Raw genomic sequence first — 26667 nt, 5'->3', positions numbered from 1 at the left:
GCTGGTATATGTCAACTGTGCCGATAGGGTCACATCAATTATTACAATGTTAGCGTCTGCGTCGTTTATAACTATGTTATGACATTTTTTAGTTATTTACTTGACCTTATCATATTGGCTGCGTTTACAATATAACCATCTAATTAGTGTCGTGACACTATATTTATATTTATATATGTGTAATTAAATTTGTTATTATATATGCTACTAGCTAAAACCTGCGGCTTGGCCCGTATGGTTTTTGGAAATAACTATGAGATTAATGATATCGATTATTATTACCTAAGTGAGAGATAAGAACAGAGAAAAGATGTTAGATTATTTTTAACCGACTTCTGTAAGAAAAGGAGGATATCAATTCGACTGTTTTTTTTTTTTATTTATATTATAGGCCAACCAAAAAGATATGTAAATGTGTATCTAAAAGTAAAAATATATATCATGCAAATATTATTTAGGTAATAATAGCTTATTGTAAAAAAGCCGACCCGACGTTTACCTGAGTTTTTTTTAGTTAAAGTTTTTATATCTACGACAAAAGTGCATGTGAGAAGGATTATTTTAATGTTTTTAGACATATTTTTACTAAATGTGGCATAAAATGAGAATTAAATATTTTAATATTATAGATTAACAAAAATAGAACTATGATGCTCTTGACCTAGATGTTTTAGTAGTCGATTAATTCCAATATATTAGGATCTAGGCCCCAAATTTCGACAGAACTATAGACAAAATCTGCATTATTAAAAGAAAACCTTCACATTATAAAAAAAAACAACAATAAAAAAAAATAAAGTTTTATAGAGCAATTTATATGCAAGTGGTCGCGCTCGTTGAATTAATTCCGATGCTTCTTAATAAATAAATCATAGCGGCGCATCGATATAGATCTTTCACAAACAATGCGTCATCTTCACACAATAAATGAATAATCGCATTGTCTTAAGTATATAAAAATAAATAAATAAATAAATCAGCTTCACGCTGTATCCCGCACACAGCAGGGTAGGCAGAGGGAACTTAGTGTTAAGACACTCCGTTCCCCACTTTCTGACGAATTCTGGAGGCATTGCGTGTTAAGTGGCAGAATTCAACACCGCGCTTTGGCTCGACACCAGAGCGAAGAAATGGAAATACTTATAAACGTAACTAAATAAATATTTCACTTCCTCGAGTGGGGATCGAACCCAGAACCGGCCCGTTACAGCCACACCCTTGTGCTGCTGCGGCACAACGGCCTATTTATTTCATACGGTACTTTATATACATAGATATCATATACGATCATATCCGTTGAGAGTTATAAAGTATAAAAAAATACTTTATGAAATATTTATTTATTTACGTTTATATTTCCATTTCTTCGGAAGAAGAATTCGGCAGATAGTGGGCAACCGAGTGTCTAAACACTAGGTTCTCTTTACCCTGCTGTGTCCGGGATTGCGTGAAGCTGATTTTTTTTTTTTTTAAAGTATTTTGGCCTGTTTCAATTTGTTTTCATTAATCATTGTTAACTCAAGTCAACAAATCATTGATTAAAATATAAATGAAACGTCGATCAAGTGCGTGTCGGACTCGCAAATCGACACTTCCGTATGGATTTCAGGATTGTAGGTCAACAGGAATTACAATTATGCAAATAGATTGTAATAGTTTTTACTGTAATATGTAAATCGATTCTTTTCCTTTGTTTACATTGTTCTTACTACTTGCGGTATTACACAAACATCACAATGTTGATGTAAATGCTATTTACAGACGAATAGACGGACGTACAAACAACAGAATAAGGATATTCCTTCCCTTATTTATTTTGAGGCAAAACAAGCAAACATACAATAATTAATTTCTATTACACTACTTATTCAAAAACGTAACTTTATATAACAATATTAATATACCTAACATCATAAAGCTCACAACTTTGTTGGTTGAAAGGGCTAGTATGAGGAACTAAATACCTACTGGTTTGAAATTTATTTATTCATTAAATTCGATACGATCGATTTTTTTCTTGAATAGTCCATTAATTAGTTAAATCTGTTATAGGCTTTATGACATTGTTTTTCGTTTTGACGTAGGTATTCTAAAATTACCTCGGGCTGTCACATGTGTCGTAATATCATACCAAACTTTTTCTTATTTTTGTTTTACTTAAGGGCTAGGCCGTAGGTAAAAGCCAATAAAATAAAATAATTTTAATACATAGGCTTAGATATTTAGACATTGAAATAATTTACTTTTGCGCCGTAAATGCCTTAAAAACGCTAATAAATGTAAAAAGCATGTTTTAAAATGTATGTATATTGTATATACATCAATTGACAACTATGATTATTTCATCAATAGAAACTTGATTATATGTAATTACTTTATCAAGATAAATCTAAGCTAGTTTTTTATTACTAAATAAGAATATTTTTTTAAAGCAATTATTTTGCGTGTTAATATTTTTTGTTGCTTAGGTCATTTAAGGTCCTGTAAACAAAAATATATGGAATCAGTTCTGATTTTCTTCTATACAAAATAATATACTGTTTCTGTGAAAGTTGGTCCCAATCGTTATATTAAATTAGTGGTCGCGCGCAGCTTCGCCTGCTTATTTGCACCCTTAAGGGTGATTAAAAACCATGGAACACGTGTTCAATGAAATATTTTTAAGTCTAAATTTCAAATTTCATAAAAATCGGCACAATTAAAAAAAAATCCATACAAACTTTCAACCCTTATTTCATCCCTTTAGAGTTAAAATTTTTCAAAATCTCTTAGTGGATGCCAGATTTAGAAAAAACAAACATCTGTCCAAATTTCACGTTTCTACGCACAGCGGTTACGGTTGTGTGTGCGTCTTACCTCAGTCAATGACAACATGTCCTTTTATAAAAAATGAAAAGTATTGAAAGTGAAATTAACTTAATAAATAAGTATATCTTTTTTTACAGCGCTATGGATCCAAACAATACACCACGTGATGTGCTCGGTTCTTATAGGATTGTGTTTCTTCGATACGGCCAATGACGGCAGGGAAATGTTCAACCATTTAAAAATGTGCGTCGGCCTCGTCATATTCTTTGCGTACACGCATATTATGGTGCCGGTGCTAGTATGTAAGTATAAATTTAAATTTTCAGCTTTCATGTTATTTTCCAGGTTAGGCATATTAAGAAACCAGTCATTTATTTATTTATTTATATATAGGAAGCCAACAAAATGTAATTTCGTAAATAATTTAGCATAAAATGGCAATTTTTCAAGGTATAAATTTAAAATTAATTAAAACCTAAATTATATTTTCAAATCGACGAATTATAATAATGGATCAATAGTTAAGAATTTGATGAAATTCATGACTAGACCTTTTGTTAAGCATTATGAAAAAAATGTTGACATCATAAAGAGACAGTGTGTAAATCCGACGATTCGTTATCCCCGGCATCAATCCCTAATACAAATTGTGTAAACCCGACCTACCCTACAACACCCTACATTAGAAATAAACCGTGAAGCTTGAAAAAATAAATAAAAATATAAACATTTATTCGAATAAATTAACTGAGAACTAAAACATATTGCATCGATAGAAACGTATTCAATCTTCAAGGTTATAATTATTACTAATATTTAAATAATATTACTATTTGTATTCAATAATTTCTACAATAAATACCTTATTTATGAAATTAACACATTTGCTATCAATATATGGTTAGCGTTACCTAATTACAATTAACTAATTTTCTTAAATTAAAAAATGTCTTATTTGCAGATCCCCAAGAAGTAAAACTGGTTAAAAAAGAGCATTTTAACAGTTGGTACAGTTTGTTTCCGTACTACGCTGCACTAACAGTATCAAAGTTGCCAGTGCAAATAACTTTGAATTTAGTTTTTTGTACCGTCGTGTTCTTTATGGTTGGCGTGCCATTCAATGTTGCCAGATTTATTGTATTCTGTTTCATTGGCAACATTGTTTCTTTGGTGTCCGAGGGGATTGGAATGGCGATCGGATCTGTGTTTAGTGTTAGGGTAAGTATTCATCATATCTTACGTTATGATAAATTAATAAAAAAAAACTTTACTTATTTGATAAAACTAACAAATCAAATCAGCTTCACGCTGTATCCCGCACACAGTAGGGTAGATAGAGGGAACCTCGTGTTAAGACATTTCGTTTCCCACTTTTCGCCGAATTCTGGAGGCATTGCGTGTTGAGTGGTGGAACTCAACACCGCGCTTTCTCTCGACATCATAGCGAAGAAATGAAAATATAAATTTAATTAAATATTTTCTTTTCCTCGAATGGGTATCGAACCCACAAACATGATAAGTGGAATTCAATACCGTGAAAAATTCATTCGAACACGGTATAACGCAAGATAATGTTTCATACAATCATTACAGAATGGATGCGCCATTGGCCCAGCAGCCATCGCGCCGTTCCTCGGCCTTGCTATATACGGATTCGATTTCGCGCATAGAATACCTCTTCTGATGAACATTGCAATGAAGACTTCCTTCATTAGATGTGGAGTCGTCGCCATGATCTTAACTGTCTTTGGATTTGGAAGAAAACCTTTGGAATGCGACGATGTTTACTGTCACTTCGCCAAACCAGAAGTCCTACTAAAATATCTAGATATAGAAAATAGCTCGGTCTGGTTCGAAATAGCGATAATGTTAGGCATCATGTTCTCTTTCAGATTTCTCTGTTATGTCGGACTTAAATATCGGTTTGCAACGTGATTTTTGTATTTATACCAGCATAAAATTTTATGTGATATCAACATTCGGCTATAGCCAAAGAAATGTATTTTTAAATAGAAGACTATTTTTCGTCTTTTTTAGTAGTCTAGAGTTATGGCTTTAAGTGTTTGGAGTTGTCCATATTTTTGATCTTGCCTATGTGATTGCTCCTTAATTTTGTAAAAAAAGTATTAATAAGTAGATAGTAAGTAAAATATGTCACAAAAATAAGGTAATTTTTAAAATTAAATTTTTGTATTATAATAGTTAATTGTACCTAACTTTAGTTTAATCAAAGACTTAATTCCAGTAATTTTAAATTATGTTGTATTTATTATTTGCCAATCCATGGCGATATATAGACATAGTGATTTAAGTCCGTAGAATATATCTTAATTTTTTTTGGCTTAAAGCTGTATCCCGCATATAGCAGGGTAAGCATAGTGAGTTTACCGGTATATCAACTGACTGAAAGCGTGCTTTCAGGTTGAGAGTGAAATTCCCACTCCAAGGGAATCAATTATTTTAATTCCTCCGCTGGTAACTATGTCTCGAATTAATCGTTGCGCGGAGAATAGAGTATCTTAGCAGTAGGTTTCCTATATCTGCTCTGCTATATCTATATGCGAGCTACAGCGAGAAGCCTAAATATATATTACACGAGAGGTAAAATAAACCTTTTTTACTTTTGTAAATAAAAATGTCAGGGATATCATGAAGTTTTATTGCAATCTCTTTAGGTTCCTTTTAAATTGTTTAAAGAAATTTCGTTGTTCAATTAACAACTAACTTGTTGCATATTATAAAAGATTTTTTGTAGCAGTAGTAAAAGATTTTATGGCTGTAATATCGATATTACAGTCAAATGAGTTTATTACAGTTATTGACAATTTATACAATATCTATAAATGTTTAAAGTTCTATGTTATCTATATATATAAATAAATTTGAATTATAATTTCAAAATATCTGTTTTTTCAACTGGATATAATTATTGATATGATCACTGCTAGGCAGTAGATATGCCAATAATCAATATTTTTTGAAGTGAAAAATCTATATCATAAAACTAATTTTATTTACATACAATAGACAAAATAATCATGATTTCTATATTATTTTTTACTGGAACCTTTATCGCGTCTTTTTTTAATATGCTTCTTTGTTTTAGTTTTCCTTCTTTCAGCTTTTTCTTCTTTGATAGCTTTCTTTCTAGCTTTTTTACTGTTTGGCGATTCATCCCTCGGGCGGGCGCTGTTTTTAAATTTGCCTTCTGTAATTTTAACATTTAAATTTAAAAACTAAATTTGATTCTTCTTTATAAATTTATGTATGTAGATGTCACAATAGCAAAAGTTTCATTGGATAAAAAATAAAAAAAATGATTTAAATGCAAACTTTACTATGCTAAGGTTTCTTAGTAAGCACTAAATATTTACTAAGAAACTTCAGTAAACATTTAGTTTTTCTTTTATTGCAATCAATAAATAAAAAAAGTTATATAAATTTAAAAAACTTTGTTCAATTGTTTTGTTAACAAAATTGCTATAAAATGTTTGCTGAGTTTGCTAAAATTTTAGTTTTTAATGTATACATATTGTCTTTTAAGACACTTACTATTAAGTATAAATGTTATTAGGATACGAAAGTTATTGAGATAGTAAATAGATAATCGTGTAGTTGCGAGTAAGTCACTAGTATAACAACTTTAAATGTCTGAACTTACTGCTGTCATCATCATCATCTTGTTCAGAAGTACTTTCTGAGCCAGACTCTGATATTTCATCTTCCTGTAATATTTCCGGTTTATCAACAGTGCCTGTAAAGTCTTCATTAAAACCTGCAATTTTTTTATATGCAAGATCTGCAGTTTCACCTTTCTTAGCTTTATTTATATCTCGCTCATAGTTTATAACCTGAAATAGTTGGAAAAATCCTTCATTATAAATTAAAATCAAATAAATCACCTTCACACTGTATCCCACATATAGCAGGGTAGACAGAGGGAACCAAGTTCACTGTTCACCACTTTTTGTCGAATTTTTCGAGGCATTGCGTATTTTTGCAGTGGTGCCATAGCCGCTGAGTGAAGAAATAAAAATATTAATAAGTTGCTTTTTGTCATAAGAATTATAATGAATGAAAATAATTGATCAAGCATCCCTGTACAACAACCTCAATTTCTTTTCATTATAAATTGAGATAGACATATATTGCTAAAATATTAAAATTATTTCTATTTTCTCACTCTGGCCAGGCAAACTGTTTCGATTTTGGGTGGGAAACAGAGAACTTTGTATGTAGATTATCATTGCCTACCTGCTGCAACTTAAATTTCAATGATAACAGGCAATAATGATTATAGCATGACAAGGTTTATAAAGTGGTGATAGCAACTAGTGAATAATAAACAAAAATAATATCAACAGTCCCTAGGTAAAGTATTGAAAGTGAAATATATAATATAAAAATAGGAAAATTTCTTTTGCTGTTTTAAAAAATATATAAATAACAATTTTTTTGAAATATAAATAAGAATATTTAAACTACACTTCATAGTAGTTTAAAAGAGTGATAAAAAGGTTTGTACACTTTCCATACTTTACGTAGGGACCATTGATATTATTATACATGATTTTTACCTCTGTTAATCTTTTTGGTATATAAATATTTTTAAATGCTTCCTCTTCTACTTGTTCTTGGGCCGTCATTTCATCAAAATCCCGTGATGCTGCCTTATCAGATAGCTTTTCTAAACAATCTTCTAAATTATTTTCATTAATAGATGAATCCGTTATAAAATCAAATAGCTCTTTAACAGTTAATGTAGCAACACCTTTCTTTCTGAAGAAATCAGAAATGTTTGTACAATCTTTTCTTAAGAACTCAAAAGCATGAGGATGGTCATGTTCGACTGACTGGGATACATCTATTACAACAACATTACCATTATGGTATAATAAATTGAATTCAGATAAATCTGCATGTACTAACTTGCAAATGTTAAACATTTTCCACATCATAGTAATACAATCTCGATATAAAGATCTAGCTGTTGATTGTGATATTTCAACATCTTTTAATTTAGGTGATGGCCAACCATTCTCGCCCATAAATGTCATAACTAACACATGACTTCTTAAAATTATTGGCTCTGGAACATTCAATTGAGCATTATGTAACCTCACAAGATTTCTCATTTCTTTTTCAGCCCATGTTTTAACCATTTTTCGAGGATTCGATCTGCAATAGCCATTTCTAAAACGATATTCACCAGATACATATTTATCCCTATCTTTGAAAACTAATATAGATGTTTTAAATATTTTCACTGCAAAATCTCTACCATCTTTTGATGTAGCATGATATACATTAGCTTCTTTACCAGTAGAAATACATCCATTTATTTCATTGATGATTCCTCTGTTTAATAGTTTAAACAGTATCATTTTAGTTCTGGGATCCATAACTTGTTCAGCGGTAGCTCTGTCATGTTTGTCTTTTATCCTTATTCTCACATTGTCAGACTTTCTATCATTTAATTCTATAAATTTCTGTGTTTTGTCATTCATAATCGGCTCATATTTGTCTACATTTATTTTATTAATGTACTTCTTGAAGAGTTTTTCACTTGGCTGGTAAGAAATTACTTTTGTAGTTGGGTTCTGGGGGTTGCTATGTTCTTTTTTCTTTGTTTGGCTCTCTTCATCGGAATCGTAAAAGTAATCATCTGAATCAAGTTCATCACTACTAATGTTTTTTATTTCTGGGACTTCAGCAAACTAGAATGAAAAATAAAATCAGTAAGTATTTTTTTATTAATGAAATATAATAATAAAGTGTTTTGATTCATTTGGCATTTACTCTCAACACGATTGCACTTAGGTTACGCAAATAAAACGGGGAAATTAGTTTTCAGATCACCATAGAACATCAAAGTATAACTTACTCGAACCGATTTGACTTGTTTTGAAATATCTTCCTCATAATCGCTAAACTGGCCATCGTCTGACATGATTGTAATATTAAATAAAATAAAAGTTTCTATTAGTTCTTAGTCTTTCCTGTACTTTGTTTATTAGTATGTATACAAAATAACCATACAATTACAAGCACAACAGGGATCACTTTCATATCGACAATTCCACATGGCCACAGATGACATTGACAGTTGACATATGTCTGTTGTGGTCGTCCGAAAATGAATAATTCAATGTTTTAATACCGATGTTACATTTGCTTCATAAAGTACAAAAATATAATTCTATTGTATTTTATTTGCTTACTGGATATCGGATACATTTATTAATGGATGACCAGATAGCGTAAATAGAAAAAGGGGATAGGATTACTGCTGTTTTTATAATAGTGCTTGTATAAGTTACCTGTTTATGTTAACTGGCACGTTCGAAACGCCATAATTAAAGAATTGAACAGAACTGATTACGTTAATTGGATTAATTGGTTAATTATTAAGATTTACATTGTGTTTATTTCGTTGAGTTCCTCCACTAAATACACAATACCTTCAGAATTTGGCGAAAAGTGGGGAAAGGAAATGTTTTGAATTTAATGGAAACTCAATGAGATTAAGATAATATCTTAACATTAGGTTCCTTCTGACTACCCTCTTATGTGCGGGTTAGGTGCAGCGTAAAGGTAAAAAAAAGCAATAAAAGAAATAGATTTATTAACGAAAATGAAAGTAGAATCTGTAACATAGTTAAAAAAATAGTGCAACATTTAGTTTACGTAGTTACGTCATATTTCGTAACTTTCAGATACCTATGCTTTAAAAAGACCTTGACAATGAATTTGTTTAATGAAAGAGAGTTGCATTCAGTAATAACATAAATATAGAGTATTAAAAGGGGCCGCTTGATTGAGGAATCAACTAATTCAATGTCAATTGGAAAAGTGACCGATGCTCTGTTATATTATGTATAAATATTATCATTTATTAATTAATGTTTCGCATTCGTAGATAATTTATTATATAATTACTTTATTATTAAAAAAATCTACGAAAATTGGTTTCTGCGGTTCTGATTTGGGTCGCAAGAACTATTAATTCGACAACTTGCAATATGTATTACAGAGGCACAGGCGCAGGTAAACCATTGGGCAACGGAAACAACGGAAACAACGGCAACGGGTTCCCAGTTCCCTCTGCCTACACTACTAATATGTGATGGATGAAGCGTGAAGCTAAATTCCAGTAATATATACCTAAAAACAAAAATTTCCTTGTGAAACATAAAAAAATATATTATTCTAAGTAATTGTTCTTGGTAAAGGTAAAGGTAAAATATGTGTATAAAATTTGTTATAGACTTACATACGTAATTACCTACAGTATGCATTCATTCTAGTTTTTGTTGAATGCAAGATAAGAGCATACCTAATAATTATTTTCCCTGTTTTCCTGTACTTCTTATTACAAGTCATAATGATTCAGTGTCTTTGTGAAATCGATTTTACGATTTTGCAGAAAACGACTTGGTACAATTCATGTTTACTAAACCCAGTAACCTAATAAAGCTTACGCAGAATTTAAACGAGGACTGAGATAATACAATATAAACTGTACCGGCTTCATGCTGTATCCCGCACATAGCAGGGTAGGCTGAGGGAATCTAGTGTTAAAATATAATATTCCGCTCCCCACTTTTCGCCGAATTCTGGAGTGATTGAACTCAACGCTAAAACTGAAAACGTAAATGTAAATAAATACTCGTATTTCATTTCCCCAAGTAGGGAACCTACAACCAGTCGAACTTACAGTCACACTTTGTGCCCTTGCACCACGACTGGTCTCTTTATAATTAAAAATTGCAACCTGTGGATAATCGGCATAGAATCTTAGAGTATAATTTTTATAGTTTTTTTAATAGTTTATAGTTTTTTTTATTAAAATCAGGAATTAACGATTTTTTAAGCTAGCTTACTGCTATTCTATCGCTGCAAGATAGAAGGTACCTGGGTGCCTAGTGTGAAAACAGTCCATTCCCATTCATTCATTCAAGTAACTAAACTAAAAAAGTTTGAACTTTAAATTTGTATACTGCTATGTTACATAATATTCCTAATATGGATTAAATAAAATCTATTTATAAATTTAGTAATTAAATTTTAATATCAAGTATATATAAAAAATATTGGTTTTTAATAAAACAAATAATCTAATTTAATTATTTTTGGTTGATGGTCGTTCTCAGTTGACTAGCCATGTAAAAAGGTCAAATTTGACCCATAGTGCAACTAATTACCGTTATTGAGGTGTCAAGGCAAGATTTAAATAAATTTGACTGTAAAATGCTTAGGTTTTTCAATACTAAGTATTATGAAAAAAATCGAGTAAAAAAATACCATTAAACTTTCTTTTTCTTACTGATATTTTCATCAATTTAAAATTATTACGTTTATGTACGTACGTATAATCAATAAATTTGTTAATTATTCTTTTACCGAAGCGCTTTCAATAATTCGCATTAAATACTGAAATATCATTTTAGAGATATATTTAATAGGTTTCTAACCGACCCTAATCTAAACGTAGGTTATTTAATTATTTGATTTGTTTGCAATTTACAACAGTAAATAAAACATAATAACCTTACAAAGTGAATTGATGCTGACGTAAAGTATTTAAGAAGGCTACCCGTCCAGAGACGGGCCAAAATCGCACCACTTATGGCTGCGGCCGCCCGCAACCGCTTCATTCAATTTTTATTATTCAATTCAATTTAATATAAAAGAAAAATTTCCAAAAAATCAATGGTAAAGTTTTTGTTAAATAATTGAAAAATGCCTGCTGATTCTACAATTATAGCAGCGGGGGGAGAGCGGGAGAATGTAATTTTGTTTCAAAGTCTCTCGGAGAGATCGAAACATGAAGACTTTCTACGTCGGGCGGCAGATCTGCTGGTGGAAAGAGTGGTTTTCGGTAGAGCATCAAGGAGTTCCAAAGTTGTGGAGTGGGCGACCCCTGAGGAAATAAAGAAAACAATTGATTTGAAACCCCGAAATGGTCCCGTGTCCCACGAGGAGCTTTTAGCTTTTATGGCTGATGTAAGTATAATGTGAAAGTTAATTCTTAATACTGTTTGAATAAGTAGAAATTTGGATTTTAGAGCATAGTTTTTATGTTTACATATTTTTTGTTGTTTTTATCTTAAACTTCAAAATGTAGATTTTATACAGATGTATTGCATTACAAAAAAGTTACAAATATCACTTTAAATTTCATTGATTTGATTTTAATTATTGCAGATTGCCCGATACTCCGTCAATACTGGACACCCATATTTTGTGAACCAGCTTTTCTCGTCTGTAGATCCTTACGGCCTTGTCGGCCAGTGGTTGACAGACGCACTAAATCCAAGTGTGTATACCTTCGAAGTAGCTCCCGTGTTTACTTTAATGGAAGAAGAGGTTCTTCGTGAAATGCGTACAATAGTCGGCTGGCAGGGAGGTGAAGGTGACGGGATATTTTGTCCAGGAGGGTCCATAGCCAATGGATATGCTATCAGTTGTGCAAGATTCTATCTTTATCCAGAAACCAAGGTGAGTTTTGACGTTTAACATATATTTATTGAAATATTAAGATAAATTTTCCTTACTTTCTATTTTTGTCTATTTCTATTCGTACATGAAAAGGTAAAATAGAACCCTTTGTCGTCCGTCTGTCCGTCTGTCAACACCATTTATCTCGAGATTGCTTCCCGCGGTCCCTTAGAGCTCAGAATAAAATGAAGTTTCTAAGTCAACATAATATTTTATTTATAATTTTATAATTTAATAATATATACATATGTATTTATACGTAAATATTTTAAAAATGCAAGCATTGTTAGGTATGTTTTTATAAAATAATTTATTTTATTTTGCGTATCAATGGAGTTTCCAATTTTATAGAAAAATGTTGTAGTTTTTCTCATCGTCAATACACACAGATATTTTTTATAGGGTAAACCAAAGCCATGCCATTTTATGTAAAGCCAAAATAAATAAAACAAATACAAATAACTTAAACTCAATTTTTATCTTTTCACATACAACGTAATTACATTTAGCATTGAAATAGAAAAATTGTAGTTTCATTTTATTATATCTTAACTTTATTTTGTGTTAATTAACTATTAATTAATTAATTAGAGGACATTACAGGAAAACGACGGTTCGAAGGACGTTCATTATATTTTTGCTTTTCATACTAAATATTACTTTTCACGCTACTAAAACTGTAATTAAAGAGACCGAGAATTGCTCTTGATTTTAACAAAGTAACTTCCATCTAGATACAATCATTATTAAAAAATGTGCAACGAGCAATTACGGGTGTCCTTCACTACTATTATGGTCCGCTGAGTTTTTTATTCACCTTATAAAATTATATTAATAATTATTTAACGGTAATATGTTTATCTTAGATGCATCGATTGTTTTGAAGGCATCGTTCTGTGGTCACCTTAACCCCATTCTGTGATTATTATTTCGTCGCGTGCGATATGGACCTTGGAATTCGATATGTCATTAAAAAAACCGGTTAAGCGCGAGTCGGTCTCGCTCGCCGAGGCTTCCGTAACAATTTTAGGATTGTAGGTCAACAGGAAGTATAACTTATACAAGTTGACAAATTTAAGTTTGCGATTATATGTGCTCCTTCTTGTATGAAAATAAACTACAATTGTAAGTTTGTAATTTTTTTTTCTATGAAGTACCTATAAACATTTTTATTGTAAGTTCTTACTTCGTGCCCCAATTACATAATTGTAGATCCACGGGAAATACCTCATAGGCTTCAATTACGTAGCGAATTTTAAACATTTTCTAATGCTTAGATTGTGTTGTCTTAAAAACTGTATTTAATCTGTGCTCTTAGGAACCGTAAATTTGAATGTTTTATATTAATTTCAGCTTGATAAATGACATTAAAGTGAGCCTGTTTCGGTTTTACCTTTTGAGACAAAGAGCAACTGTTGAGTTTCTTGCCGGCTCTTCTCAGCAGAACTGCCTTCCGAACCGGTGGTAGCTTTTTGTTCATATGTTCATTCGACGATTCAAAAGTGCTTATAATAATAGTTATATAATTTTAATAAAGATAATTTTGAATTTGAGTTTGAGGTACGGAACCCTAAAAACGACAATGTTTGTAAAAATACACAGTGTTCTAAAGCCTTAGAATATTCTAAGGCAAATTATAAATTGCAAATTATTTAGTTCATATTTATATTATTCCATTCTGTTATTATATTAAGTATATATTATTCATTAAGTTAATGCGTTAAAAGATGAGCATTAAGAGAATTTCTACAAAGCTACCACTAACCCTATTAAATTATTGTAAAGCACTTTTTGCTTATATAGACAATACAGGAAATAATTATTATATCTAATCAACGTTCGATCCTTATAATAATAATGATATTCTAATAATAAACGCAAACATTATTTTTTTATAATATTGATATGTACCTAACATATCATGTTATACACCAAGAGATATATAATTTAGTACCTAATGTTTTATTTTTAGCTTCACTCTGTATCCCGAGGGTACGCAGAGGGAACCTGGGAAGCTAGTGTTAAAATACTCCTTCCGTTGCTCAATTTCCACTTAATTCTGGAGGCATTGCGTTTGAGCGGCGAAAGTCAACGCCGCGCTTTGCCTCCTTACCAGAGCGAGAAAATGAAAATATTAAAAATTTCATTTTCTTGAGTGGGAATAGAACCTAGAACCTGTTGCGTTTGTTTTACAATCCCCTGCGCTACGACTGGCTGGCCTAAGTAGTGATTCATTACCATTAAATATACTATGCTATATTCTAGATTATACTACCACATTTATTATTGCTTACGTACTACGTACGCTACATGCAATTATCGTATTAAAAAACGAAGAACGAAACGAAACCAGCTTAAAAAGCTAAATTAAAATGACAGACAAAAACTTAATATTTATTTTTAATATTAGGAAATATAATAAGTTTTTGTCTGTCATTTTAATTTAGCTTTTTACTTAACTTATGATATTATTTAACTTATGATATTATTTCTAAAATAAATAAACCTTTTAAAATATAATTGCAGACCAAAGGAGTACACGCTGTGCCAAATCTCGTGTTGTTCACATCAGAACTAGCACACTATTCAACTAGGAAAATGGCAGCATTCATGGGTATCGGTAGCGACAATTGTATAGCGGTAAAAACTGATGAACTTGGCAAAATGATTATTGAAGATTTGGAGAAGAAAATAGAGGAGGCTATTGAAAATGGATTTACGCCTTTCATGGTGACTTCGACTTCTGGAACAACAGTCTTTGGAGCTTTCGACCAAATAGCACCAGTTGCAAATATTTGCAAGAAATACAAGATATGGCTTCATGTTGATGCAGCTTGGGGAGGCGGTGCGTTAATGTCAAAAAAGCATCGGCATCTTTTAGATGGCATCGAAATGTAAGTATATTTGTAAATAGTAGTAAATTTTAGGTTTTTATCTAGCACCAAAAAAGATCAAAAAAATTCTAACTTCGCTGTAAAAAATAAATAATTTGTAACATCTTATAGTATTTTCAATAATGTATTTATATGTGCTGAGCTCGTAAGGTTTGATATATTAATGTAATTTATATCTTCATTTTGAAGTTCTAAAACATTTTCAGTAAAAGATAATAGCTAAAAATATATTCACAGAAAGCTATGGGTGTATTTTTATTTTAATCGAAAAAAATCAAATTTAAATTACTCAATTATTATACCTGTTTATAATCAAATATTTTCTGTTTTTGCACTATAATATACATGTTCGTTGTTATTTTAGGGCGGATTCAGTCACCTGGAATCCTCATAAGTTATTAGCTGCTCCACAACAGTGCTCTACATTCCTCACCAGGCACAACAGCGTACTCAAAGAAGCTCATTCATCAAACGCAAAATATCTATTCCAAAAAGACAAATTTTACGATACTTCATACGACACCGGCGACAAACACATACAATGTGGACGAAGGGCTGATGTACTGAAATTCTGGTTTATGTGGAAAGCGAAAGGCAGCGAAGGATTCGAAAAGCACATCGACAAGCTATTCGATAATGCTAACTTCTTCCTCGAGCATATTAGGCAACGAGAAGGGTTTCAGCTGGTGCTGCAAAAACCGGAATGTACCAATATAATGTTCTGGTATATTCCAAAGTGTCTTCGAGGATGTGAGAACGAGCCAGACTACAAAGAAAGATTACACAAAGTTGCACCAAAACTGAAAGAGCGTATGATAAAAGAAGGGAGCATGATGGTCACGTACCAGCCGCAAGGTGACCTGGTGAACTTTTTCCGAATTGTCTTCCAAAATTCCGCACTCGACCACAAGGATATGCTTTATTTCGCGAATGAGTTCGACAGGCTCGGTTCTGATATAATTGTTTAGATCACAATATTTTTAATTTAGCCTAACCTTGGTTTAACTAATATTATTACGAAATGTTTAGCCTTTATTTTTATTTATATGACATTTTAGTTTTGGCAAGAATGTTAAATATTATATTGTCTATATAGTTTCAATAAATATTTATTCGATTGTATTTATTTTTTTCAATTAATTACCTGTATAATACTTTAAAAAATGATTAGAAGAAAAAATAAGAATTTATTGTGATATTGGTGGGGTCGAATATTAACGAATTTTTATAAGGTTGTGGGTTCGGAGTAAAGTGGGGAACGGAGTGTCTTACCACTAGGTTCTCTCTGCCTACTTTGCTGTGTGCGGGATACAGCGTGAAGCTAAACAAATATAATAATAGAATGGTAACAATTTTTAATTAAAAGTAGGTTAAAAGTTTCGCAAACTCAGTACAATAAAATAATAAGCATTACATACAAACAAGTTTAATAAGTAAGGACATTGAAATAATTTCAATAATTATATCTTAAAGTATTTACTTAATGTAAATATTTATAAAGTTTCGTTAGCTTTAGAACTTCGCTATATAAGAAAAAAAATACTATTTTTAAATTAATGTTAATGTATAGATTTATTTATTTCAGAGAATTTATTTTTAATTTTTACAGGTAGCCAGGGCACAAGCGTATGACATAAAACACGACGGTTGCAAGTTCGATTTCCACTCGGAAGAATGAAATATTTTCATTTCTTCGCTCTGGTGGCAAGAGAAGTCAATGCGCTTTGCCTCGTTTTCAAAATGTTCATTAAATATAAAAGTATTAAAAAAAAAATCCTCGATAGGAAATTGAACCCATAACCTGCCGTGTTTATAGTGGCACGCTTGTGCCCCCACGACTAGCCTTATAGACATAATTTCAATAATTTTATTTTATTTTTGTCACCATTCTTATTAATAACAATGAATATATCTAATAAATATCTACAGATTTCATTCATTCGAATCAAAAAAAAAACCCAAGATACGATAACTGATAATTGATAATCAAAAATAAATATTCCTTATTTGGTGCAACTATGACGTATTTAATTGTTTTAAAAGTTAAAGATGCCAATCTATGCAGATTTTTTTTAAACTCTTACGTTGGTCCTCCTTTTATGTTTTTTTAAGGTTTACGTTGTATTCTGTATATAGCAGGATAGGCAGAAGAAACCTGGAAACCTTGTGTTAGGACGCTCCGTTCTTTCGTTCCCCACTTTCCACAGAATTCTAGAGGCATTGCATGTAAAGGATGGGACTCAACACCACGTTTTAAGGAAATGAAGAGAGGAATTAATAACCAACATAGTTTTCATAATACACAACTTTTTGTGTACTGATTGAATAAGGGGCAAGCGAGTCCTTTAAAAGCACTAAAAATATATAAAATGTTAGTAGCAGTTGTAGATCCAGTATATTTTATGTTACATATCGTTAAAAGGAAAGTAGGAAGTATTCGTGTACAAAAGGAAAAAAAAAACTTTATTCCATTATAATAAAATTATAAGAAAGTTCCATATGGGATTGAACCCACACTCTCAAGTGCATTAAGGGGTTGTAGTTATAATATATATATATATATATATATATATATATATATATATATATATATATATATATATAGTAAAACTATAACGCTATAATATTCCCATATTGTATATTTGACAGGATATTATATGGACTGACGGAAGCAGACACATGAGGCCTTTATTAACAGTAATTAGCCACAAGTGTATCGAAACCATCATTCATCAATGATGACGCACGATTGATCAAAGTCTCTGAGATTGATTTATGAATTTTCGAATCTAAATATAGTCTAGTATAATTAGGTATATACTCGTATAACATTTTCATTATAAATTATTAATTAAGGCAAAATAAATATTAAATTTCCATTTTGGTTACCTAACGTATGCTCGATAGAATAGTGGTATTTTCTTTTCTAAGTAGTTAGGGTAGTTAGCCTACCAAGCAAGCGTGGTGGTTGCTGGTTGCTGGTTTCCAATAAGGTGGTGACTGCCACAGTATAAAGTACTGCCTCATACATAGCCACAGTATGAAATATGTCTAAATCGTCGAAATCTCATCGCTGGATTTAGAATATACTAAATATAAAATTTTACTATCTTTCAGTTTACGCTATAAAATATAGTGTATGAAAATAATATTCCAGAAAGTTCTAAAATCTATTTTAATTTTTAATGTACCGTCGAATTTACTATAATTCACGTTTACTATAATTCACGTATGGCGCTAATATTGAAGTGAAATAATTAATTTAATTATATATTAATTAAATTAAAATATTCCTATTTTTTACAATGGCAACGACTTCCCGACTTCTTTAGTAAATAGGAACCCTCTTACACTACGTAGCTGCTAAGAGGGTTTCTATTTACAAAAGAAGTCGGGACAAAGAAAAGAATTTCAGTAACAAAAGCTTAATAAATTAAGAGCGCAAACATTATATCTAGCATTTTTAACAACGCATTTTACAATAAAAGTTAATATTAACATATACAGGTATAATCTGTATAGGTTGGGCACTGGGCAGGTCCTCCACCAGGTTTACCTACGATCTAGTCAAGATAAAAGCAGGATAAAAGCAGCACTCGACCGATTATCGTGAAGATTCTTGGCGGAGGCCTATGTCCAATAGTGGGCATCGAAAAGCTGATGGCTGACTTAAATTGTAATTTATTTACTGTACTCGTATAGCAGTAGGTCTTACATATATACACTTAAATAAATATTTGTTCATACAGACAAAACCAGCGGGGGCCGCTAGTATATACTGCTATTCATTTACATACATAAAAAACATTAATTATAAATTATAAAACGTTTATTATTAATTAATAATTATTCTAAGTTCAGATCTTTCAATGTCATTTCATCGTCTTCCGATAAATCTGCTAATGGTAATTCTTGACACGCCATCTGTGTAATAATTAATTAATTGTTTTTTTCTTTGTAACATTAAGTAAGACTTAATTTTATAAAGTAAAAAAATTAATAATTATGAGCCTTCTCGCACAGCTCTCTTTTTTTAAATGTAGAGAAAATAATAATATGCTGTGTTTCATGAAAACTTGTGGTGAGTCAGAATAATTTGGTGCCTACGACGAAATTTTAACTAAGAAAAAATATCTTTACATAAAAGATAAATCGAAATCTCTCTACTTAACTTATTTTATATTTATAAAAAAATTACCAAAGTTTCATCGTCAGGAACTCTAGAAAGTAAATCTAATATTTCATTATTTGCTACTCTGTTGGGACGCAAAAGTTTTCTTGTAAATTTGTGTACTCCTGAAAGTTTAAACATATGCTTTAGAAACAAAAATAATATTAATAATGTATTTTTTTCCCTAAAATACTAACTCACCCCAAATAAGGCACATGTAGTTGAATGGTATTAAATACATAACAAACGCTATGGTTATAATGAAGAATATCGCCAAGAAACTTAGGAACGGCACTGTAAAATTGAATAGGCTGAAAGAAAAACAAAATTGAAAACATCTAATGGTTTTTTTAAATATTTCTTTTAAAAAGTAATAATAATAATAATACTTTATTGCACATGAAAAGAAAATATATACATATAAAATTTACACAGAAAAAAAAAGAAAGAAAAGAAAAAGAAAAAGAAGGAAAGTAAAAGTATGTGGTTAGAATAATTAACTCACTTTTTAATACTTTCCCCGGCGCTAGCTAAATTTCCGATTAAATTTTGAATTGATTGTACCATTTCTTGGATACTTTGTATTTTTTGACGCAAAGAAACACCTTTATCTTCCTTAAAATTATAATAATATATTATTTATCGAATATTGAGGCCGGTTGAGGCCCAGTGGCACAAGTGTAGCTGTCGACAGATGCGACGGTTATGGGTTCGATTCCCACTCAGAAAATAAAATGTTTAATTATTTTCATTTATTCGCCACGACTGACCTTAATTTTCAAGTGTTCGTTTTTGTAAATAATAATACTGTTAAATATTTTACAGCTACTTGTTTTAGTATTGAAATATAACAATTTCCATTATTAATAAAAAAACATAATCTTACTTTGTCATATTTTAGATCACGTTTACAGTCAACTTCTTTTGTAGCTAAAAATAAAAAAATATAATATATATTATGAAATTTTATACAATACAATGAGTTTTATGAATAATTAGTAGGTAAGTACTAAGTTACTACTAAAGAAACAGCTTCACGCATAGAAAGATGAGCAAAGGGAACCTAGTGTTAAGGCACTCCGTTCCCTATGCATCGCCCAATTTCCTACATTGCACGTTAGTAACGGAACTTAACGCCTCGTTTTGTCTATCAGATGAGAATCTTCCGAATCTTCCGAGCCTGAATATCATTTGTAAATATATGTAAATTTCCACTTACTTTTAGGCCGATACCAGTAAAAGGGAATTAATAATAAAAGGGGTAGCATCCATGTTTTACCAAATAGACAGAATATAATCCATACAAATAAAGATAATACATTTAATCGCCAAGATTCCCACTCGAAGCATGTTCTGCAAATAAAATTATATTAACATATGTTTATATGAATATACTAGCGAACTGCTCGCGGCTTCGCCCGCTTACACAACTGATTTAGTTATTTAATGCACCGAATTACGTTTGTTTAATATATAATAGTTTCTAGGTTTGCATTTTTGTAATTCCTTAAGAATATTAAATTGTTTTGAAAAAAAAAAAAAACATTATCTATATTTACAATTATAATAAAATCGTAACTGTTGTTGTTATTTACTTTGTACTTTGTAGCATCGTCAATTTGAATTAATTAATTAATTTACTATTATTTTAACAAACAGATTTATTGATTAAATACTGACCTTGTTAAGTATTCATTTACATCCTAATGAATGAAAAAATCTATTTTTGTGGATTATCGTTGCAGAGTAATAATTAGAAGAAAATAATTTAATTATGTTAAAATAACTATTACAATCATATATTATATCGCGAAATTATATATTTCAGTTTCACGCTATATCCCGTGGAAAATTTTACTTCAACTTTTTGAAACATCGGTTACAAGAAAATATATTAAATAATTTAAACTGTCGAGTGGTTGACCTTAACAGTTAGGTCATTTAATAGGTACTAAGTAGATATTAAAGATTATAACAATAATATATTATAGCCAAAAATGTTTATATAGATTGCAGGCTATATTACTGTAAAGTTTAATCTAAATCCGTACAGTAAATTTTGCGTAGAGTGGAACAAACCTCTTAATTTTTTATTTCATATATACATATAGGATAAGTAGATTTTGCTACTAGCAAAGCATTTAATTTGAAAAAAAGAAAAATAATTTAATTTATAAAGTCTATCTATCTATATAATAAGGACAATTACAAGTTAACCCTGTGTTAAATTTATGTTCACAATTACAGCCAAAATAATTAAATATATTAAGTAAGTAATAAATGGAAATAACGATACAGTTACAGGCAGCCGCTAGATCCTTGAATTTAATTAAAACATTTTTAACATATTTCATTATATGGCCAGTGAATGTATATATTTTAAGATTGTTATATTATATGCGAAACAAGTACAATGTAGGAACTAGCGACCGGCTCGCGGATTCGCTCGCTTGCTCTATTATAGTTATAAACTAGAGACTGTAATGCAAGCGGGTGAAGCCGCTGAATAAATAATAATATTTATTTACTAACTTGGATTATTTTCGTGTTCTAACAACATTATCGTTTTAGAGACAATAACTACATATTAAAAACTAAAGTTTAAGCTAAATCAATAAAAGTTTTTTATAGTAAATTAGTCTAACAAGATATTGTTGTAACTTTGTTTATCTATGTAGGGATTTAAATAAAACATTAAGAAAACACCACATTTTAAGGACAAAACATAAATCCAATTTGGAAAACTGCATTTAAAAATGAGATTAGAGTGCACAGACGGAGAGACAAACAGACAAATAGATGAACATTTTAAAAATGATAGTTTTGGATTTTATATTTGACTGATATGTCTTCCATGTACAAACTCCGATCAATTATAATTTTATTATAAATATAGATATAGATAGCGAGAAAGTTCATTTATTTAATAATTTAGTCCAGTCGTAGTTCTATTTTGTATGGAGTTTGATCACTCACATATAATATTTATTTTACCTTCACCTTTTTATCTATTTTTAGACATATTGCAAATTAGATGCCGAAAGGAATGCCTTGCTTTATCTTATCAAATATTTTTTTTTAATATGTATTTATAGGCTAAGATACTATACACCCTGATGGCGAATTGAATTCATAACCATCATTGGACATTTTTTAACTGTGCTGCACTGGCGTCTATTAAGTTTGATGAGTAAAACCAATCGTTAACGTACGCCCGTATATAAAACGAGTCGTAAACTAATAACATTTTTAATTTTCAGTATTTTCAAGAAAATTTTCTGAAGAAATCATGATAATCTTAATCTATATAAAAGGACATGTTCGCACTGACTGAGGTAAGAAACACGCACAGCCGTAACCGCTGTGCGTAGAAACGTGGAATTTGGACCAATGTTTAGTTTTGTAATGTGGATACCTAAAGGATTTTAAAAAATTTAAACCCTAAAGGAATGAAATAGGGGTTGAAAGTTTGTATGAAAAAAATCTTTAAATCGCCCCCGATTTTTGAAAAAAAATTAAATTCAGGCTCTTAAAAATATTTAACACGTGTTCCAACGTGTTTCGTGGTTTTGTAGAATTTAATAAATATTCGTATAGTTCAAGCGGGCGAACCCGCCCAAGTTGGCTAATATTATATTTGTTATTGAGAACATAGAATAATTATACTTACTTCGTGAATCTAAATGCATCTAATATCCACAATGTAACAACTTTTGCTCTCGACAAATTTCTAGCAAATAAATGTCTAGTTAACTTCTCTTCCGTTTGTAAATAATTAACCTCTTTAGGATTTATAACTCGAGTAGCAGCTTTAATCTATAACAAAAGGCATATAGTTTTTTTAGGTATAGGTTATTTTAAAAATGTATAATGAAAAAGCAAGCTTACATTGTAAAATTTAAATGTTACGCTATTTTCATATATTTATGTATATACATATGAATAACTTTACATCCATTACCTTCTTCTATTTATTACTCCTTACCATATGTGGTAAGGAAACTCGAGGAAATGAAATATTTATTTTACACTCAACACACAATGCCTCCAGAATTCGGCGGAAAGTGGGGAACGAAATTCTGGCAACGAGGCTAAGCGCGGCGTTGAGTTTCGCTACTCAACACGCACGCACACCTTTAGTGAAGTGGTTTAACACTAGTCTCTCTCTCTCTGTTTTACCTGCTACAAGCAGCAAGCAGCCTGAAGCTAAAAAAGAAGTATCTTCAGTAAGTAACGTTTGTTTCTCAATAATTATGTACTTACAAAATTCCACGTAACGCACATTTCCAGCAAAATTCTAGGATTATTGCCTTTAGCTTTCTCTTTAAGTGTGCTATCTTTAAGCGCAAACCATTTCTTTCCTGGTTTTACTTTTAGTAATGGTATCGAAATTGCGCCTACCTCTTCAGATTTTTTTTCGTCATAGATTAAAACTTCTAAAATAGAAGTGATATCTGTAACTTTACTGAAACATTTAGATAAGTATTTTAAATATTAAGATTAAACAAAATATTTTTCTTTCAATATGTACCTATTAATTTAATTATTCAATTTTCTGATATATAGTACAGAATATAATAAAAATATAGAAAACAGATAAAAATTAGTAAAATTAAATAGCCTCGTGACGGGATCGACCACAAGCATAACCGCTTATAGCCAGGCGTTGTCTCATTGCGGCACTACGACCTCATTTTATTTTCTTTATGCAATTTCTATTATTAACATTGCCCCGCTCTAGAATAGAATTGTAGTTGTTCTAGTTGTAGAGAAAGTAGTGTTGAGTTTATCATATTGAGGAAATAGATCACTTACAAAGTAATTATTTTCATCCAACTAGGATCGTATGTTTTCCAATCCGTCTGTGTTTGTATTCTTTCATTGTTAAGTTGAAGAACGCAGTAACAGTCCTGGCTGGATAGTCCTTTTGCTCCGTATACGATTACGCTTAGCACTCCTACATTTGTAAATTCGTCATTCAGGCGATACCAGGCCTATAACAGAATTGTATTATTCATATTAATGAATCCTTTGATATTATAATCATAATAAAAACAAAAAATAATTTATTCATCGTGTTTTGATGTTAGGAAAGCAATTAACAGAGTAGTTAAAATAGTAAAGCTTTATATTGGATGTTTCAAATGGTCCTGTGATTTTTTTACATTAATTTTAAAATTATTTTTTGTATTTTCAAATGATTTTAACAATATTTGTGAAAGTTTCATATGAATTCTTTTACATTTAATTTGTAATTTCATCCAAATAAACTGGCAATTTAAATTTATTGTATAAAAAAACTTACATATTTCTTTTGCATTAAGTACTGATATTCAATTTTATAACTTTCGTCAACATCGTATACTGTGTTCATTGATGTACCACTTATAGTAACTAATAAAAAACATTCAATATATCTATATTCTCCTTCCAATTTAATTCGTATTTGATGAGTTTTTTCTTTATCATAATTTTGTAAATTTATTAATTGTCTGAAATATAAATATGTACTTATAATCTCTATTTTTTATCATTTATCATAAAGAAATCTATTACATATAAATATATATAAATAAATCATAATTAATGATTAGAAAGACAACATCGTTTGATCTCACCTCCCGATAAATATATCTCTGTCCCACAAAGAAGCTTCTAATATATAGTCGTCGTCATATAAATCAAAAGTAAAAAGTTCTTGAAATTTAATTTCAGTACTGGAAGTTCTGACAATTTTGGACTTACGCTTTTCACTACCTAACCTGTAATATTGTTTTGCAATTAAATTAAGTGTTCATATTTTTCTTTATATTTGTTATTTTTTATATATTAAGTATACGCAAGGGCCTTCCAAAACTGGAAGGCTCAAAATCGTTGTTAAAACAATTAAATGTAACTTGACTCATACCTAAGATCAGCCGTTTGACAGATGCACAATTGTGTGATTCTTGTTGACAAACGTGATTGATTGTGGGTTCGATCCCCGAGGAAATGAAATATTTGTTTAAAATTAAGGCAAAGTACGGCGTTGAGTTCCGCCAGAATTCGGCAGATCATGGGAAACGGAGTGTCTTAACACTAGGTTTCCTCTGCCTATCCTACTGTGCGCTGGATACAGCATAAAGCTGATTTATTATTTTTTGATATTGACTCGTACTTACCTAAATTTAAATAATAATATACGCTGTTTTTCCTCATCCGATTCTTCTAGTCCTTTCACTTCAACCATCCCAAGGGTTACGGTGGCAATTTTATTCCTCTTCGGCGCCTTTGCAATATATTTAGCTGAATTTGTCAAAAAGTACTAAAATAATAATAAAGTCACAGAATAACCTAATTATTATCATGATTAAATTGTTTGCGTCGCGCTTCTTCGTCTAAAGTGCTATCAGCTATAGTCGTCGTCATATAAATCAAAGATATCTTATAGCCAGAAATACCAAAACATGAAAATTAAAGATAATTGTCTATATTTATCAGAATTTTTTAAATATTTATTAGATATAATATAACTTACTTCTTTTATTTTCTTTCGAGATTCTTTTCGTTTTTTTAATTTTGAGTTAATTCTGTCACGGATTGATTTTGTAGGAGGTGTGATTGGCTCAGAAGATTCATCGCTCTCTTTAGTTATTTCATTTAACCTATAGATTTTTCATTATTAAAGGGAAATACATTATTAACGAAAACTATTAGTATTTATAAAATAAATTTTGTATGCAATACTTACGATTCAAGACTGTTATTCAGGAAGTTTTTATTAAAAAACTCGTTTTCTTCTGTTACATCTGATCCACCGTCTAATTTTAATTCATCTGTTATTGAAACTGATTCAGAATCGATAATATTAATATTGTCATACAAAATATCAGAAAGAATTGCATCGTTTTGTTTATCTAAATATGTAATATTTTCTAGGTGTGAGTTACTAAGAATTTTGGTATCATTAGTAAATTTATCATCAACTGATGTCAAATCACATTCACTTGTAAACAATTTTTTGTTGTTACTTAAATAATTATCACTTATATCCACTAAGATTTCGGTGGACTTAGATTTTTCCAGTTTCCTTTGCATTTCTTCATACTTATTTTGAATTCTTTCATGAAGTTTCGCTATGTGTTTTTTAGTAATATTGTTGTCTGTTTTTGTTTCTATCTCCATTGTTATATTTTTCGTATTAATATATAAAAAAACCCTGAACACAAGTATATTGGCTAAGGAAGTGCCAACACTGATCGATGATATTGATTAACAATATATATTATCTCAACATATCATATCTTATCTTTT

General features: G+C 30.4%; 4 protein-coding genes across 6 annotated transcripts in view; 2 read left to right on the top strand and 2 right to left on the bottom strand.

Moving 5' to 3' along the window:
- Nucleotides 1–5455, top strand: part of LOC146537822 (ATP-binding cassette sub-family G member 1) — a 29543-nt gene extending 24088 nt beyond the window's left edge. The window contains exons 8-10 of the mRNA XM_085187734.1: nucleotides 2946–3110; nucleotides 3770–4026; nucleotides 4402–5455. Coding sequence (XP_085043860.1) covers nucleotides 2946–3110; nucleotides 3770–4026; nucleotides 4402–4743 — 764 coding nt within the window. The 3' untranslated portion in view covers nucleotides 4744–5455. The remainder of the gene's footprint in view (nucleotides 1–2945; nucleotides 3111–3769; nucleotides 4027–4401) is intronic.
- A 349-nt stretch (nucleotides 5456–5804) lies between these two features.
- On the bottom strand, nucleotides 5805–8906 carry RIOK1 (RIO kinase 1). The gene is made up of 4 exons (XM_085187735.1): nucleotides 8693–8906; nucleotides 7386–8525; nucleotides 6470–6659; nucleotides 5805–6016 (listed from the first exon to the last, which is right to left on the bottom strand). The coding sequence occupies exons 1-4, from the start codon at nucleotides 8756–8758 to the stop codon at nucleotides 5859–5861; spliced, it is 1554 nt and encodes a 517-aa protein (XP_085043861.1). The 5' UTR covers nucleotides 8759–8906; the 3' UTR covers nucleotides 5805–5858.
- Nucleotides 8907–11366: 2460 nt separating this feature from the next.
- b (glutamate decarboxylase-like protein black) lies at nucleotides 11367–16325 on the top strand. Its single transcript, XM_085188414.1, has 4 exons — nucleotides 11367–11814; nucleotides 12016–12309; nucleotides 14836–15203; nucleotides 15568–16325. The coding sequence occupies exons 1-4, from the start codon at nucleotides 11551–11553 to the stop codon at nucleotides 16169–16171; spliced, it is 1530 nt and encodes a 509-aa protein (XP_085044540.1). The 5' UTR covers nucleotides 11367–11550; the 3' UTR covers nucleotides 16172–16325.
- Nucleotides 16326–19014: 2689 nt separating this feature from the next.
- Nucleotides 19015–26667, bottom strand: LOC146537819 (multiple C2 and transmembrane domain-containing protein-like). Of its 3 annotated transcripts, none has more exons than XR_014878134.1 (14): nucleotides 26105–26667; nucleotides 25892–26018; nucleotides 25536–25678; nucleotides 24993–25136; nucleotides 24680–24866; nucleotides 24190–24368; nucleotides 23638–23839; nucleotides 23045–23190; nucleotides 20594–20727; nucleotides 20261–20304; nucleotides 19880–19989; nucleotides 19576–19685; nucleotides 19402–19518; nucleotides 19015–19127 (listed from the first exon to the last, which is right to left on the bottom strand). XR_014878134.1 is itself a non-coding variant. In XM_085188314.1 (14 exons), exons 1-14 carry the CDS (start codon nucleotides 26536–26538, stop codon nucleotides 19050–19052), a joined length of 2136 nt encoding a protein of 711 aa, XP_085044440.1. In that variant the 5' UTR covers nucleotides 26539–26663; the 3' UTR covers nucleotides 19015–19049. The 3 variants fall into 3 exon arrangements, 2 of the variants coding, with proteins under 2 accessions (XP_085044440.1, XP_085044441.1); XM_085188314.1 differs by having other exon boundaries at nucleotides 19402–19499; nucleotides 26105–26663; XM_085188315.1 differs by lacking the exon at nucleotides 26105–26667 and having other exon boundaries at nucleotides 19402–19499; nucleotides 25536–25659.

The sequence above is a fragment of the Heliconius melpomene genome, chromosome 7 (genome assembly GCF_056956725.1).
Source record: "Heliconius melpomene rosina isolate 202511_hmr_F chromosome 7, ASM5695672v1, whole genome shotgun sequence".
In the NCBI taxonomy this organism is placed as follows: domain Eukaryota; kingdom Metazoa; phylum Arthropoda; class Insecta; order Lepidoptera; family Nymphalidae; genus Heliconius; species Heliconius melpomene.
Note: the sequence above shows the minus strand (reverse complement) of the source record. Positions and strands in the feature narration are given on the sequence as shown.